This window comes from Pyricularia grisea, chromosome VII, assembly GCF_004355905.1.
Source record: "Pyricularia grisea strain NI907 chromosome VII, whole genome shotgun sequence".
NCBI lineage: Eukaryota > Fungi > Ascomycota > Sordariomycetes > Magnaporthales > Pyriculariaceae > Pyricularia > Pyricularia grisea.
In genome coordinates this window covers 1-16,688 of record NC_044975.1, presented here as the reverse complement: position 1 = coordinate 16,688, position 16,688 = coordinate 1, and the positions used below count along the sequence as shown (strand labels likewise).

Here is a 16,688-nt window from a genome sequence, read left to right as displayed (position 1 = left end):
GCAAGAACGAGGCTAATCGACACAAAAACAACTCTCCGCGCCTTGGAAAAAAAAACAGTCTTGGCTTTGGGCGCATTTTTGTTGCGTCACGCCCAGAAACCCGATGCCGGGGTCCGACGTAAAGCTTTCTGGGCTGGGAATGCAGCGACGTATTGAAAGCAGGGAGGGAAACAAAACCCACCGCCGTTGGAACAGTCAATCCGCTGGAGATCAGTGCTGAATCGGGGGTAGGCCAGCCATTACAGCGCGGCGAGACCCACCAGAGCTCCAGACCGGTTCCCCGTCGCTGACTGCCAGCCCAGCTTTTGTTTCATGAAATTGAAAAATCTAAAGAGCTCCGAGCTTGCGCGTCGTGAGAAAAGATTTTGCGCCTGTTCTCCGAATTCTTTTTACTTATCCCGCCTACCTCCTTCCGTCCTGCCGCCGTCAATTAATACCCCGCCGGTCCTCATCACCAACACGTCAAAATCAGGCCATTCTGGGATTGGCATTACTATTATTATCATTTTAATTTTTTTGTTGGCGATACCATTAGAATTTGTGAAGGTCGACCGCACAAACGCACTAATTTGGTGCAGAAGCAGGAACCGCGGCAACTAGTCCGTAACTGGTACGTACCTTGCCTCACTGGACCTCATCTTCGATTGCACGGCACCTTTAACGTAACATGTGCCTGACTACTTGTTTTGCTTGCCATTGCTGACCAGAAATTTTTGATACAATGTAGCTCGTCAAGCAAACCATTTTATCACTCAAAAAGGTTCTCCGGTAGGACACAGGAAAGGATGAGCGGCTACGGAGCCACGGGGATAACGCCCCGCGCCGGAGGCATTGGTGACTCGGAGCAGCAACCACTCCTGGGCAACGGCAACGGCAACGGCACCAGCAGCCAGAAGTCGGCCAGCATCCGCGAGAAGCTAAACGCCGACGTCCGTCGCGGCTGGTCCGATATTGTCTTGCTCTTCTGTTATGTCATCACTGGTCTGTTAGACAGTTCGTCCATCTCCGTGTGGGGGTCGTTCGTCTCGATGCAAACCGGTAAGTTAACATAGGGGCCTAGCTACGTTGACTGCAATCAACGCATCACCAAATAACATAGAGTTGACACCCATCAAACGCGCAGGAAACACGGTGTACATCGGCCTTGGTCTCGCCGCACCTACCGAGTCGACGCGCTGGATCAAGTCCGGCACGTCGCTAATCTTTTTCTGCCTCGGCTCTTTCTTCTTCAGCCGCTTCCACCGTTACTTTGGCCAAAAGAAGCGCTGGGTGCTGGTAGCGTCTTTCACCATCCAGATGCTCCTTTGCACCGCCGCGGCCGTGATCCTGACCTTTGGGCCCAAGACGGACGAGCATGCTATCAACTGGTCCGTCCTGGTGCCCATCGCGCTCATCGCCTTCCAGGCCTGCGGCCAGTGCATCACCAGCCGCGCCCTCAAGTTCAACGCCCTCACCTCCGTCGTCCTCACCAGCATCTACTGTGATCTTTTCAGCGACCAGAACCTGTTCGCCCTGAGCAACGTCGAGCGCAACCAGCGCACCGCCGCCCCACTGCTCCTGTTGTTTGGTGCTTGTTGTGGAGGCCTGCTCGCGCACACCTCGTTCGGCATCGCTGCCGCGTTATGGACTGCCGCCTTTCTTAAGGGCTGCATTGTCATCTCATGGTTCTTGTGGCCTGCCGAGGAGGCTTAAGCTGTTTGCTGGGTTGAACTGCTCAAGGTTGAAGAAACGAATTTGTTGGTCCAGCTTGTGCGGGCTACCATTTTGTCAATTGCCTGTGAGACCTTTTTTTTTTTTTTTTTTTTTTTTTTTTTTTTTTTTTGGAATGGAAGTCTACCAGAGAGGGTGTGCTTATTCACAGCGGCTCTATTTGGAGGCTCACGGGTGGACCCAGTGACGTATCTGGCCTGTGCAGTAGTGCGGGATCGTCCTCGACTTACCAATCTCCATGGTTATATACATCGCAGGTATACCAAAAGTATCATATTGATCATCGTTATCGTTCCGTAGCGGTGGACTGATGATGGTGATTCAATAGTTGCTCAACTTGCACACATTTTCTTTCGCAATGTTTCGCTAGGAGATCATCGCCACCGACCCCATCCTCAATCTTCTTCAAATGTTTGTTATCGGTTTTTATCAGCGTCACAATCAATTCAATGGATAGATATGACACTGCAAGGTGCATACATTGCCATGGCGTTGTGGGGACCCCAGAGTCGCGGGGCGGTCATTGATTAAGATTAGGTAGTTTAGAGCTTTGTCACTGAGCTCTCACGCAATCGATATGAGTCGATCACGCCATCCGCCCATGAATTGCATACCACGATCCCGTTACTGTCGCAGCTGTTTCGATATCAAGCAATGCAGATGCATTACGCCATTCGTGAAACTACCACGTAGCACCGTAAGAAAAATTTGTGGTTGAGTGATTTGTAACCTAGCACCGGTCATAAATCAAGACATCTTTTAGGGTATATATCGTTTCGCAACGGTGGCTTTTGTGTAAGCTCCTTTACCCTTCGATTCAACCAATTCAACCAATCATACAGCAAGCACTGCAGACCTTTTTGTCACCAACCAACACATCAACAATGGCACCCGGCGCACTAGTCTCGGAGCCCCCGTCGGCGATCAACATCGCGACGAAGCGGCCCTCCACCACCACCACCCCCTCCAACAACCAAGCCGACCGCTCCATCTTCCCCGATGGCATCCGCACGTCGGGCCAGCACAACCCCATATACTCCCTCCTCAGGCCCTATCAAGACTTTCCCAAATCCATCTCGGGCCCCACGGTCTGGCAAAAGGAACAGTTTGAAGCCGACCCAACGTCGTGGACGCACCGCTTCACGCCTTCAGAGATCGCCGAGCTCGGCGCCACGGCCGACGCCTTCATCGCCAGCGGCGTCGACCTGACCGGCATCTCCAAGACCAACTTTCCCCTGCCGACGCTGCAACAAACCCTGGACGCACTACGTGCCGACCTCCTCGATGGAAAGGGCTTTGTTCTGTTCAAGGGCTTCCCCGCTACTGAATGGGGACCCCTAAAGACGGCGACGGCGTACATGGGCCTGGGCACGCACCTGGGGTACTTTGTGTCGCAGAACGGCCGCGGGCACGTGCTGGGCCACGTCAAGGACGTCGGCGACGACGCGGGCCAGATCCACCGCGTTCGCATCTACCGCACCGCAGCGAGGCAGTTCTTCCACGCCGACGACGGCGACGTCGTGGGTCTGCTGTGCGTCCACCGAGCCGCGGAGGGCGGCGAGTCGGACCTCGTCAGCGTGCACGCCGTCTGGAACGAGCTGCAACAGAGGCATCCCGACGTCGCGGAGCTGCTGACCAAGCCGATTTGGTATTTTGATAGGAAGGGAGAGGTGAGTGAGGGTCAGGAGGAGTGGACGAGGCAGCCCGTGTTCTACCTCGAGCCCGGTGGGAAGGGGAGGTTGTACTGCAAGTTTGATCCCTACTATGTCCGAAGCTTGACGAGGTTTTCGGACAAGGGAATCATCCCGCCGCTGAGCGAGGAGCAGAAGCGCGCGATTGAAATTCTGGAGGAGACATGCCAGCGACTGGCCCTGCACATGATCCTGGAGGTTGGAGATATTCAATTCCTGAGCAACGCGCACATATTACACGCCAGGACGGCGTACAAAGGTGAGTTCCTCGAGACGTGGCTTATGCTGCAATTATACTTTAATGGGTGCGGCTTGCTAATTTGGATGCCGTGGCTTCCTGCAGACTTCCCGCCACCAGCGCCAAGGAGACATCTTCTCCGTTTGTGGCTGTCCACGCCGGATAACGAGGGCGGTTGGGTGCTGCCATTCCCTGATAGTGGGGAGAAGAAAAGGGGTGGAATCCAGGTCAACAATACGCCGCCGCGGTGCCCCCTTGATGCAGAATAGAGGTTGATTTGGGCATCACGTTTAGATGGAGTTGATTACGATGTATACGATTTTATTACATGTACATTTTCTTACTGGCGTGGCAAAAATACACGGCCATCATTGATGCGTCTGGCAGTGTGGCTCTTGATGAGAATTACACCACAATCGTAACTTTGGTTGAGTTTGCATATTGGAATACACCATATAGCTTATGAAGGATTTTCGCCGTGGAGGAATTTATATAAAATATTTATCACCATACCTACTTCTGTTCGTGCAGGCTGATCGAGACTAGATCCCACATTACCAAATCCTCATTACAGCCGCTGCTCGGTTGTTTGGGGGCTATCCGCGATCGGCCCTAGAACAAAGCCTAGAAACAATCGAGCAAAAGATTTTGGTATGCATCTGCGTACCTTGGGATTGTGTTGTGGTAGATGTGGATTTGATGGTGTTTCTCCAACACTGGCTTATCTGTTCGCAATGCGCGCTGAGTATTGCGCCATCGTGGGGAACTTGCACCAGATTGGTTAGGTTGGTAATCTCCAACTAGAGATCAACCCTTTTCTGGGTATTCCATCATATAACTGTGGTATTTGTGGCAATTCATTGGTCGATCTATCACTTTCAAAATTGAACCTTGGGACAACTGCATCAACCCAAGGGCCTGTTGCTGGAAAAGTGGTATTCTTGAATGGTGCAATCGGCCCCTGGCATAAAACAAGATATTGCGGCATGCATAGGATGAAATCTATGACGAGCACGTGTCTGAAACGCTACTGCTGCTGCTACAGGATGAAATAACATTCGGATGGCTTGCTGCAGGCATTAGCTAGCTGTTTGCCATTCCAATGCTGCTTTGATGTCGGTATCCACGTGTTTTGCTCATCCTTCGAGCATTAACACAACTCTCCCATACTGCGACGAGTAGCAATGAGTGACACTTCAGATCCTGCGAAGCCCGTTGTCGCTCGCCATGGCGACGACGAGCGTAAATCAACTGGCGATGACAGCAAGGTTGTTTCCGAGCACAAGAGAGACCACACCGGTCCAACGTCAGACTCATCCGACACCGAGGGAGTTGGTGAGGTGAACGAAAAAGCTTTGCTGCGGAAGATCGACTGGAAGCTGCTGCCTGCCGTTGGGATTTTATACCTTCTATCGTTCCTGGATCGGTCAAACGGTTAGTTGTAACTTGTAGCGGAATACAATTTGAGTTGACAAATTGGCTTACAAGCTCATCTTCTTTCCAACAGTCGGCAATGCTCGCATCGAGGGCCTCCTGGACGATCTTAGAATGAGTAAGAATAACAATTCTTTTGTGCAAAAGCTTCATCTCATCACCAATATAGACACTAACCAAAATTAAACTTGTAGCTGGTGATCAATACCTCACCGGACTCACCATCTACTTTGTCGGTTATGTCATTTTCGAAATACCATGCAACATAATTTTGAAGCGGACGACACCACAACTCTGGCTTCCCACCCTGACTGTAGCATGGGGCATCGTCGCCACACTACTGGGTATTGTCGAAAATCCCGCCGGCTTTTTCGCGGCCCGTTTCTTCCTCGGCGTGACCGAGTCCGGTCTCTTCCCCGGAGTTGTATACTATTTTTCAATGTGGTACCAACGCCGTGAGCGCCAATACCGCATCGCCCTCTTCTTCTCCGGCGCCGCCCTCGCCGGCGCCTTTGGCGGCATTCTAGCTTGGGGTATCGGCCATATGCGCGGCATAGTTTGGGCCAACAGCTGGCGCTGGATCTTCATCCTCGAGGGCATTGCCACCGTCGTCGTGGCCTTTGCCGCCTACTTCTTCATCCAAAACTACCCTGACACGGCCACGTTCCTCTCGCCGGCCGAGAAGCGCACCATCCACGCCAGGCTCGCGGCCGACAGCGACGCCACGTTGGACGAGCGCTTCAACTGGGCCAACGTGAGGGCAGCGCTGCGAGACCCGGCCTGCTGGCTGTACGGGCTCGGTTTCCACACTGTTAGCCTGCCGCTCTACACGCTGTCGCTGTTTCTGCCCACAATCATCGCCAACCTGGGCTACACGTCGGCCGTGGCCCAGCTGCTGACCATCCCGCCGTACGCGTTTGCCTTCATCACCACACTGACGGTGGCATCGCTTTCGGAAAAGTACAGGCGGCGCGCTTTGCCGATCGCAGGATCCGCCACACTCGCCATAGTGGGCTACATCATCCTGCTGGCAAACACCAACCCGGTGGCGAGGCCTGGCGTGTCGTACCTCGGCACCTTCCTGGCCGCCGGAGGTATCTACCCGGCCGTGGCGCTGGTGCTGTCCTGGCCGGCCATCAACGTCTCCGGGCAGACCAAGCGGGCGGTGGCGAACGGGATGCAGATCAGCATCGGGAACCTGGGCGCGGTGCTGGGCACCCAGCTGTACAGATCCGGGGACGGGCCGAGGTTTATCGTCGGGCACTCGTTTGCGCTGGGATACCTGGCCGCTAACATTATTGTCGTTTTGACGCTGTGGAGGTTGCTGAGTCGGGAAAATAAGAGGAGGGAGGGCATTGCAGAGGAGGTCAAGGCGGTGGGTGCTTTGGAGGATTGGCAGGGAGACACTGACCCGAGATGGCGATTTGAGGTCTAGGTTTAACGATTCAGCTTTCCGTGCGGCGGTACCACTGATAAGCTGTTTGTTTTAGCGCAACTTAGCTTTTTATACAATAGGAACTCCCGTATCTCGGTAACAATATTAAGTGGCTGACATGTCCTTACTCTATCTCTTTCTGCGCAACCTAATGAACCTTAGCTGTATTAAAACCTCGGAGAGGGGCCCGGACATGCTCAAAATAAATCACTCCGGAAGTCTCCCACTTCTCAGAGATGGCCAGCCAAGAGACAGAACACAGGCTGGCCATCGATATGCCCAAGCCAACATCCTGAACCGCCGTCGACTTTCAGTCCGCCATCCGCAACATCACCACCCGCATGACAGGCCGCGCCTTCATAGGCGACTCAGCTTGTCGCCACCCGGAATGGTCCAACGTATCCATCGACTTCACCCCGCAGCTCCCCATCACCATCTTGAGCGTCTGGTTGCTCCCAACCTGGACCCAGCCCCTCATGACCCGGCTCGTACCTTCGCGCTACATAACACTCAAGCAGATGCGCTACTGTGCGGACCTGGTCGCAACCCGAATCGAAGCCCGCAAGGACTACAAGACGCCACCCGATGACTGTTTGTTGCATTACATGCTTGACCACGGCGGGACGGACGATGTGTTTGAGACTGGCCAACGGCAGTGCAAATTGTCTCTGGCGAGCAACCAAACCACCGCCGTGGTGACCCTAACCGTTATTTTCAACCTGTGCGCCCACCCAGAGATATTCCCCATCCTGCGGGAGGAGATCGCCGCAGTTACGGCTACCCACGGCATGCCGGGGTCTACGGGCATTGACATCAAGACCTGGTCTAACGCGCTAGAGAAGATGGACAGCTTCCTCACCAAGTCCCTCCGCTACAACCCGGTTATCCTGACCATTCCACAGCGACAGGCCGTGCGCGACATTTTCATCCAGTCTCCAGGACAGGATGCTCATCCACGCCGAGGCGAGGATCGCCTTCCCGAGCTATTGGCACACGGGACGATGCCAAGGAGACGCTGCGGGACCCGGACATGTTAGACGGGCTGATGTACTACAAACTGCGGCGTGGCGAGGTGGGGGATCCGTTGTGGTATAGGGAGCGTCCAGGTGGATGCGGACCACATGATGGCGTTTGGGTATGGGAGCTCGGCGTGCCCCGGGAGGCATTTCGCGACCACTCAGGTCAAATTGACGGTGGCTAGTTTAGTGAAAGAGCGGGATTTTGCATGGCCGGATGGGGCGACGGGGAAGCCTGAGGTTGGATTATTTTGGGGAGAATACCCTGCTGGATCCGGGGCACAAATTCAAGACCTAGCTGCGTAAACCGGATTACCGGAACCTAGTCAGGCGACGCAGTATTCGGGCTGTGTCTGGAGATAGCAAAGCCGGGGCTTTTTTGACAGGGCTGCATTAAAAAGAAGAATTTGGCCCTTTATTTTACACGCGTGTCTCACTCGCCTCCGGGGTTGAGGAGATATTCCAGCTTGCTTTATCAAAGATAAGTGCAAGGCGCGCCTCGTTACTGCCCTTGCCACCTGTATTGAGTTTGCGTTGGGGCTAAATAACCTGGGGTTGTGGTAACCATGGCTTTGCACTTACAACATCCTCCAACAAACATGGCTCATTATGGCCAGTATGATTATCTATGAGGGAGGTTATTCGCAGAACGAGCATATACCAGTTCCGATAGTCAATATGATCCAGTTATATACTCAACATTTAAATCCTCTCAACCCCTTTTAGTCCAGAACAATTTTTGGTAGTTGGAGCAGTCAAACGCCCCCTTCGCATGTATTATTTTATGCGAATCCTTTCGAATATAGGTGACTATTCTTTTTATCTCCGAATGGTGGGCTGGTGCTTGATATCCTGCTATGAGATAGCAAGGTATCAACAGTCAGCAGGGCGGCAGTACTGACTGCCCGAATTTAAAAACTTGAAAATTCTTGGAGCTTGGAAATACCGGAATATTGGAGAGTCAATGCGTGCAAATAGAAACGGATTTATCAAGGCCTGGATCTGTCATCTGTGTCTGCAAACAGACCTGCGTATCACCACCATTCGTGATATTCCAGCAATTGATGGTGCAATGGGACCGGAAGTCGATTTCATATAAACAAACTTAATGGTTTAAACGTCATTGGCACCAGCCGCTTCACCATGAAAAAAGAAGACAGGAAATTCGCCGTTGTCAACGGGCAGGAAAGGAACCCTTGCTAGCCTGCGTAGATAGCACTAGTACGTACAACGAGCAAGAACATGGAGTTTGAATTGGTAATAAAGAAGGTTGAATGAAGCTAAAAACAGAATAAACAAAGCTACCTGCGCATGTGCTACCCTTGAAACTTGGGCCAGTTTCTTTTCAAAATACTATCACACTCTGCTAGCAATTTGAAACACTACTGACCCATCGCCAGTCTCTTCAATCTCCCTCACAACGAATGTGCCAGTCGCCTCCCTTGCCTTGACGAATTGATCCCCGGTGAATTTGAGGCAGCTATTTGTGAGCACGTATTTGTCGGCCCCACCAATGCGAACAGATACCAAGGTTGTGGCCACGTTGACCGTGCCAACCTCGGTGTTCAAGGGGACGAGATTGTACAGGTACTTGGGTGCCATCTCAGTTTCCTGGGAGCTGAGAATTTGCTCCTCCTCTGACGAAACATCGGATAGAGGCGATTCGATATCAGGCGTTCTGGGCATGGCATGGAAGCGCCAGCTCTTGTCAAATTTCTGACCCACAAGCGCTGAGAAGCGCCTCATTTCAGGGTGCAGATAGAATCCCCGGATGATGTCGGCCTTGTCACCCCCAGAGAGGTCGTTGTATATCTGCATCTCTGACAGGACGAGGTCGCCCGGCCGGGTGAGACTGGCTAGCATCTTTCTTATTCTAGAGGGAAGGTCATTACCCTCCTGAAATCCTAGGTTCGTGATCACGGTGACAATATCCTCTTCGTCGACAACAGAACCGGGCAGTGGCGGGTAGTCTTCCACGGATGCGTGATAAAAGTCTTGGACCCAGTAGGTGAAGCGCTCCGCGCCGATGATGGGCTCCAGGACGGTGCGCATCATTTGCTCGCTCTCCGGGTTGATGTCGAGACCAATGTATTGATGCAAACGAACACCGGATCCCGGGCGCAGCAGCTGTGCCAGGATCACAGACGACTTCCAGGGCTCTGGGCCGAGCTCAACGTACCGGATGGGCCTGCCGGCGGTAAGCCTGGCTATCTGGTCTGTAGCGGCAACCAAGGCCTCATGGAAGCTTGCGCCTCCGTTTGGGCCTGAACATAGCGTTGGACTTTCAAGCGCCACTGGATGAATTGGTTTCGTATTAGCCATTGTAGCAAAGACTAGACTTCCTGTATGCACAAGTCAACTTACTACGGTTGATATTTGCCATGGTATCGAAGATGGCCCCCAGAACCTCTTGTTCATCCAGAACGTCCTCTGTGAGAGTCTTGACACCGTCCGGGTCATACTTGGCCGAGTTATCAAGGATGATGATGTCCTCGGCTTCGATACCCGTCTCCGTCATGATGGATTTGGCGACGAGTTCGTTGAACATCGGCATTTGGGTTACGGCAGCCATTTTTCTTGAGGATATACGTTGTGTGATAGGTGAAGTGTGGAACGTCGAGGGATGTAGATGTAGACGTCTAGAGTAGATCATACAGGTCCAGACGGCTTGTCTTGATGGATTGCACTTCCAATTGAGATAGCATAGCCATAGTGGCACCAGGAGCTTTTATACACGGAGTTACAGTTCCAGAACTTCCCTCTAATCGCGATGATGAATACCAAGGACCTAGAGAGGCTACCCAGTCGGCAGCCACGGTGCCGGAACGCGTATAGATTATGGCTATTCCCGTAGGAAGCCCAGAATAAGGCATATTTCCATTGCCATGCCTCAAGAACGCCTCCGCCGCATCTAATCGGATGTCGGAATCTCACTGCATATTCCAATCTCACGCCTAGCTGCATCTTGGATAGGAAGGTGTATGCCGGCATTTACATTTGTTATATAGGTCACTTATGTATGCATCCCAAAGGAGCATCAAGGACGGCAAGACGGCAATGTGCAACGGTTGCGGGCCGCCAAGTAGGTCCCCAGGCAAACTAAATTGCAAAAGGCTAGAAGGTTTGCTTGCTGCTAAGAACAACGAAAAGCAAATCACATTTCTCCTCACCACCTTGGTGCTTTCCCCGCTCTGGGGTTCGCTAGAAACTACCTGATTAGATGGGCTATCTAAATACAGCGCAGTGTTGAGTAACATCGTCAAGGGCATCGGCATAAGATGTCTGCACGTTTGAGATTGGTGTGGCAGCTATGTAAGGCTGGCTGTTCAGCGCGGTTAAATAAAGAAACAGAGAACCACTTACCTGTCCACCGTATGCCTAGACCTTTAGACCTGCTGGAAATTGTCTTTGCGTTGTGTTAGTTGATAATGCGATGGCCAGTTTATAATTTTGCGAAGAAAGAAAAAATAAAACAAAGAAAAAAAGCAGGAGGATAGAGTTTACCTGCGACGAAAAAAACCAAAACATGGTATGCTTTTGTAAAAGAGACAAAAAAGGTTTCCATTGAGATCGACCGGAAATAAAGGATATTCCCATATTTAGGTACTTACATCTCTTTGGAATAGAACCGAACGTTTGCAACAGGAGCCCTTTCTCCCATGGGCCTGACGTCATTGACTCCCGATGTGCAAGGTACATAAAAAAGGCGGGTATCACCGCAAAATCTTTGCGGAAGCCAAGACAGGGCGCTTGTAGCGGGACTTGCCGGAGCTTTGTATCCGGCTTCGTGACTGATCGTCTTTTATCTTATCTTGAATAAGAATCCCTTCCTTCCGTTGTAAACGTAGATCTTACCTTATTCACCGAAAACACAAAGAGGAGACGACTTCTTGCAGCACTACAGCCAAGACTTGGCCTTGGCAACAGGAATTTCCTCTCCGGTTGCCGCACGGGTATCGGGACGTTCAAATAGACGAAGTGGCTCGCCAACCTAATTTGACGTCATAGCAAGACACAAACATGGGGGTATGCACATTTCTCTGCGCCCAGAATAAACTGAACGTTTCACTGGGCGAAGGCAGAAGGAGCGTTTACTCCGGTTGGGTACTAGAAAGGGCATGTTGTTGATGATCTGCTAAAACCTTACATCCGGGTGCAGGCTAACATGAGCTTTGAACAAGATATGGCATGCACGTCTTTATGCAATCAGCGAAAAAAAAGGGCCGGTTGAGTCGCCGTAGAGCTCCTGTTATCTCATACGCATGTCTTGTTTTCGCATCGAACGTTGAAGCGGATTATCTCTTTTGTTGAGCATTCAAATCCAAGCTATAGCCTCTTGGTCGAACCACCAGTATCTGCGACCGATGACTTGAGCCCGGGCAATTAGAAGCAGGCGGGATTTTATCAGCCCGACCTTCTCTCAACACACCATAGTGTCATCTAAACAGGTTATCTAGCTGCAATCTTGGCTATCCATTAAACTGCCTCTGGAATCATGTCAGGCAGTCAAGACCACCAAACGCGACCGGGCGCAGGACCAATTCGAAGGGCGTCGACTTTTCAACGAAGTCAAGTGGGCTTCACCAACGAAGACAACGGATCTCAGCGCGATGGGGTAAACCTGCTGCAGCCTACACGGCCGGCTGCGCGTAGACGTGGCACGTCGCAAAATTCGCTCGCTGTATCTCGAGCCGCCGCGCCTGGTCTGACGCCCCGCATCGAGAAGGGCGACCCAGGCTTTCCCCTCGAGCCACCGTCATCGAGTGACAGGGAGAGTGAGAAGGATGTCGATGGGATTGATTACCCCGAGGGCGGATTGGAAGCCTGGCTTGTGGTGCTTGGGTCCTGGTGCGCAATGACGGCTGGACTTGGCATTGTCAACTCGACCGGTATATTCGAAGCCTACGTTTCCAACACGGTTCTCTCTTCGAGCTCCACCAACGCTGTTGGGTGGCTCATTGGCATATACGTTTTCGTGTCTTACTTTGGCAGCATTCAGGTCGGTCCCCTATTCGATGCCGTGGGACCAAGAGGATTGATGATCACGGGGACCATCTGTCTGATGATCGGTACCTTTACGGCCGCCGAGTGCAAGAGCAAGTCTGATGATCTCCCATCTTCTTTTTCGCCCAAAGTTTTCTATCTGACACGACTAGCAACCAGATTATTACCAGCTGCTTCTGGCCCTATCTATCCTCAGTGGTATTGGGAATTCCTTCCTTTTCACGCCCGCCATGGGTGCCATCTCCCATTGGTTCAACAAGCGCCGTGGAACTGCCAGCGGAGTGGCCTTTGTAGGCAGCGGGTTTGGAGGTGTTCTTTTCCCAATGATATTTCAAGCACTCATACCAAAGGTTGGTTGGGCCTGGACTATGCGAGTCATTGGCTTTGTTCTACTCGTACTTTGCCTACTGAGCATTATGCTCTGTCGTGGACGCCTGCCTACCAAGAAGCTTGGAACCCCCGAGAATCCTTACAAGGACCTTCTTCCCAGCCTCGGCATCTTCAAGGACGGAACAGGTGCCATGCTGGTGACCACCCTTGGTGTGTTCTTTGTCGAGTGGGCCTACTTTGTCCCAATCACATATGTGCCTAGCTACTACCTCATCCGCCAGGGCCTCCACGGTGCCGAAAACGCGGTGAACGGAGAGGCCAAGTTCGCCTACCAGCTCCTTGCCATCCTCAACGCCTCGTCATGCTTTGGTCGATACCTGCCCGGCTATCTTGCAGACAAGATCGGCAGGTTCAATACCATGATCATCGGATCCCTCTTGGCGTTGATCTCTGTGGCCGGCTTGTGGTTGCCAGACTGTCTTTCCGATCAGCCACCCAGCCTCGCCCTGCTCATCGCTTTCGTTGTAATATTCGGCTTTGCAAGCGGTGCCAACATCACTCTCACTCCAATTTGCATAGGCCAGCTGTGCCGGACAGAGGATTACGGTCGATACTACGCGACTGCTTTCACCGTGTGCAGCTTTGGCTGTTTGACGAGCATACCGATCGCGGCCAACCTGTCTACTGTAACTGGAGCTTCTGGGAGGAGAAGCTTTTGGGCCCTGATTTTGTTCACCTGTATTAGCTACGTCGCTGCCTTTGCCTGTTTCTTTTGGGTGAGGGTGACGCGGAAAGGCATGGACTGGAGGACAGTATGGTAACATGGTCAAACACTTTTGGGATGATGGTGGCTTCTCTGGCCCCTCCCGCTAGTCTAGCGCCCTGTTGGGCGGTTACCACTCACTAGTTAAATGGGAGTTTTGGAGAGCACAGAAAGCGGCGGACGCACGTGGATGCCCTGACTTGATCTCTGATACCCGACTCACTGTATTTGAGCAATTAATAGGATAGGGCGTAATTATTTCATGGCTATCCATCGCTATTTACGGCCATGTGGACCATTTAACAGAAATATAAACGGTATTGGTGGTCTTAAGGGTAACGGTGGTTTTTGTGGCGTATTTGTGGCTTTGCAGATTGATTATGTACTGGGGCTACTCGCATAGTAAAAGCAACCATATGGCCGAAATTTAGTGATTTGTGGCGGTGAAATAACAAGACACAACAGGATATAGCAGCGGAATTCTTGTTTTCGGTCCGAATCTCAGTTTCTGGCAACATGCCTGAATCAGGGGACCTACTTCCCTCTGGTATAATCGAGCTGTCTATACCGTACACGGCGCTGCGACATTTTGACGAGGCATCCCCGAAGTTCAGGATAAGACCCTCGTGGGCAAGTCGTACCATGCAATTTTAAGGGTAGCCAAATTCACCGATCAAGCCGAGTAACCAGGCAACAAGAAAGAGAAGATCTCTTTGAGTTTTGGCAACTGTTGTGTTTTATTCGCTATGATGCCTGGACTTGAGAATACGTCCGTCGCAACCTTGCACGTCGCTAGGATCATATGACGAATATCAGTGCTTCCCTGCTCAAGAAAGGCGGAAGGATCTCTCTCGTTGACATGGGAAACCAAACAAGGCGCGCTTGACTTGTCTGGTTGTTCTCCAAAAAAAAAAAAAAAAGAGCCCAAACATATCGCCACTAACTAACCTTGGCCTCATCCAGGTCCGAAATTAAACGGCAGTGCTGAAACCCTGAATCTTGGTTGCACGTGGCGCCGCTAGCTCCTTCGCTCCATTGGAAAAAGCTTGTTCGGTCCAGTTTCCAACCCTTGTAGCATTGGCCTGGTAGGGCGCGGTGGCCGATGCGTTGGAACGGTGGCTGGACCAGGTCCGATAATTCATTTCCCGTCTCACACATTCGGAAAGCTCACGATGGAGAGCGCTGCATGGTGCAAGGTCCATGTCACCATGCCGGCCTCAAGTATGGTCCGTGAAGCTTGTTTTGGCCTTCCAGCTGTTTGCGACAAAGGCATCCTTTGATCGAGTATAAGACAAGCAGATTGTTCTTGGTCTCTCCGCTGACACCTTCCATTCTGCTCAGCACCACCACCACTCGCTTACCCATCAACCCAATTCAAGTATAATCATTCGCTCTTTTACGACTAAATTCAGTCACCCTCGTCCCATCAGCAAAAATGCAGCTTATCACCATCTTGGCTTTTGCCCTGCCCGCCCTCGCGGCCCCAGGCGTTGAGGGCATGTTCCGCCGCCCTTCTCCTGTGGCAAAGCAACTCAACTGCCCGACCAACGAAATTCAGAAAGACGGCCTGCTGGGAGATAACTACGTCAACCCTTCTCTCCTCCTGCCCATCTCCGCCAGCGAGCCCGACAAGGTCTTCGAGAGCTCATCTTGGGCAACCATCACGCCGAACGACAAGTGCACCATCTTCAACCTCGAGCTGCCGGCTGAGCAGACTGTGAACAAGAACTGCAGTCTGGTCTTTGACTTCCCGGGCTGCGACAGCTCCCGCTACCGCTTCCAGGGCCCCGGCAACTTTCTCTTCCAGCCCTACGCCATCGGGTCGGGCGCCGTTGCCGGAAACACCACCTACAACAACCAGCCGCAGAAGCTGGGTAACCTCCCCAGCCGCCAGCTTCTGCCTGGAAACAGCTACGTCATTAACACGGGCTCGTGTGAGGTCCCCGCTGGTACCCCTGGCGTCGTTACCTTCGCCGGCAGCCTGTGCTCGGCCGATTCGACGCTGGCCTTCCACCAGGACAGCAACGAATGCCCGCTCGGTTTCTTCCTGCTGATTAGCGATGCTTGAGTTATTTGAGAGGGAAGAGCCTGCAGTGGAAAGGGGATGAGATGGGAGATGGATCGGTGCCATCTCCGGGGGCGGTGATGTTAGGAATGTATATATGAGTAACCGTTAGGTAATAGACTAGACCAATCGGAATTTATTTTCACACATCTGAATCTCCTTTTCACCTCATTTTCTGCCATACCTTCTCTATCTTAGCTCCTGCAGCACAATAGAACTAAGGACCATAATGTGCTCCAAGAAGGCTGTTCTGGGAGACTTGGGGCAGACTTAACGAAAAGACCGGCTGCAAACGGCCCAAGGCAGCTAGTAGTGGAAGCCCTTCGAGAAATAAGGCATTCCAAAACCCGTCGCGGGCGCCCACGGGGGCCCATGGGCCAAAAAATACCGTAACCCACGGGCCCCCGTCTTATTTGCACGTTATGGGGCATATATCTTAACACTAACTTTAGTCCAATAAATACAAACTCCACAGTGAAAGAAACCGCGGGTTCGTGGGCTGTTGGCCCACGGGCTTTTCAAATAAGGTTTCGGGCCCCCATGGGCGGGTTTTGGAATGCCTTATCGAGAAGAGACACTCTGCTCTCTTCAATCTCTGGCCGCAGTTTTTCAGCATTAATCCGGCCACTGACACTTTGCTTGGGCCGGCTTGGGATGCATCCTGCTTGCCGGTTGACAAGGGAGTAACGTTGGGAAGGGCTTTGCATGAAACCGGGAAAAAATTAGTGCTCCTGATGGCCCTCCGCATCGTCACACTAGCGGCTCTCTCCAGTAAGGCGGGTTTCCCACGACATCTTTTTTCTGAGGGCGAAGGTTCAGGAGCATCCATAGCTGTATGTGCGACAATTGGAGTGAATAAAAATGTGGCTAGGGATGTGAGCCATGGATTTTGAGAGTTAGGGTTAGGGTTAGGGTTAGGGTTAGGGTTAGGGTTAGGGTTAGGGTTAGGGTTAGGGTTAGGGTTAGGGTTAGGGTTAGGGTTAGGGTTAGGGTTAGGGTTAG

General features: G+C 52.2%; 6 protein-coding genes across 6 annotated transcripts; 5 read left to right on the top strand and 1 right to left on the bottom strand.

The window, feature by feature from the left end:
- Nucleotides 1-349: 349 nt before the first annotated feature.
- Nucleotides 350-2,205, top strand: PgNI_10077 (uncharacterized protein). The gene is made up of 4 exons (XM_031130053.1): nucleotides 350-610; nucleotides 728-1,038; nucleotides 1,124-1,777; nucleotides 2,039-2,205. The coding sequence occupies exons 2-3, from the start codon at nucleotides 786-788 to the stop codon at nucleotides 1,690-1,692; spliced, it is 822 nt and encodes a 273-aa protein (XP_030980228.1). The 5' UTR covers nucleotides 350-610; nucleotides 728-785; the 3' UTR covers nucleotides 1,693-1,777; nucleotides 2,039-2,205.
- A 389-nt stretch (nucleotides 2,206-2,594) lies between these two features.
- On the top strand, nucleotides 2,595-3,908 carry PgNI_10076 (uncharacterized protein; the record flags this gene model as incomplete). Its single annotated transcript, XM_031130052.1, has 2 exons — nucleotides 2,595-3,660; nucleotides 3,745-3,908. The coding sequence occupies 2 exons, from the start codon at nucleotides 2,595-2,597 to the stop codon at nucleotides 3,906-3,908; spliced, it is 1,230 nt and encodes a 409-aa protein (XP_030980229.1).
- Nucleotides 3,909-4,823: 915 nt separating this feature from the next.
- PgNI_10075 (uncharacterized protein) lies at nucleotides 4,824-7,830 on the top strand (the record flags this gene model as incomplete). Its single annotated transcript, XM_031130051.1, has 5 exons — nucleotides 4,824-5,073; nucleotides 5,147-5,191; nucleotides 5,268-6,502; nucleotides 6,823-7,540; nucleotides 7,604-7,830. The coding sequence occupies 5 exons, from the start codon at nucleotides 4,824-4,826 to the stop codon at nucleotides 7,828-7,830; spliced, it is 2,475 nt and encodes an 824-aa protein (XP_030980230.1).
- Nucleotides 7,831-8,880: 1,050 nt separating this feature from the next.
- Nucleotides 8,881-10,096, bottom strand: PgNI_10074 (uncharacterized protein; the record flags this gene model as incomplete). Its single annotated transcript, XM_031130050.1, has 2 exons — nucleotides 8,881-9,818; nucleotides 9,889-10,096. The coding sequence occupies 2 exons, from the start codon at nucleotides 10,094-10,096 to the stop codon at nucleotides 8,881-8,883; spliced, it is 1,146 nt and encodes a 381-aa protein (XP_030980231.1).
- A 1,923-nt stretch (nucleotides 10,097-12,019) lies between these two features.
- Nucleotides 12,020-13,679, top strand: PgNI_10073 (uncharacterized protein; the record flags this gene model as incomplete). The annotated part of the gene is made up of 2 exons (XM_031130049.1): nucleotides 12,020-12,593; nucleotides 12,688-13,679. 2 exons carry the CDS (start codon nucleotides 12,020-12,022, stop codon nucleotides 13,677-13,679), a joined length of 1,566 nt encoding a protein of 521 aa, XP_030980226.1.
- A 1,377-nt stretch (nucleotides 13,680-15,056) lies between these two features.
- On the top strand, nucleotides 15,057-15,689 carry PgNI_10072 (uncharacterized protein; the record flags this gene model as incomplete). The annotated part of the gene is made up of 1 exon (XM_031130048.1): nucleotides 15,057-15,689. One exon carries the CDS (start codon nucleotides 15,057-15,059, stop codon nucleotides 15,687-15,689), a length of 633 nt encoding a protein of 210 aa, XP_030980227.1.
- Nucleotides 15,690-16,688: the final 999 nt, after the last annotated feature.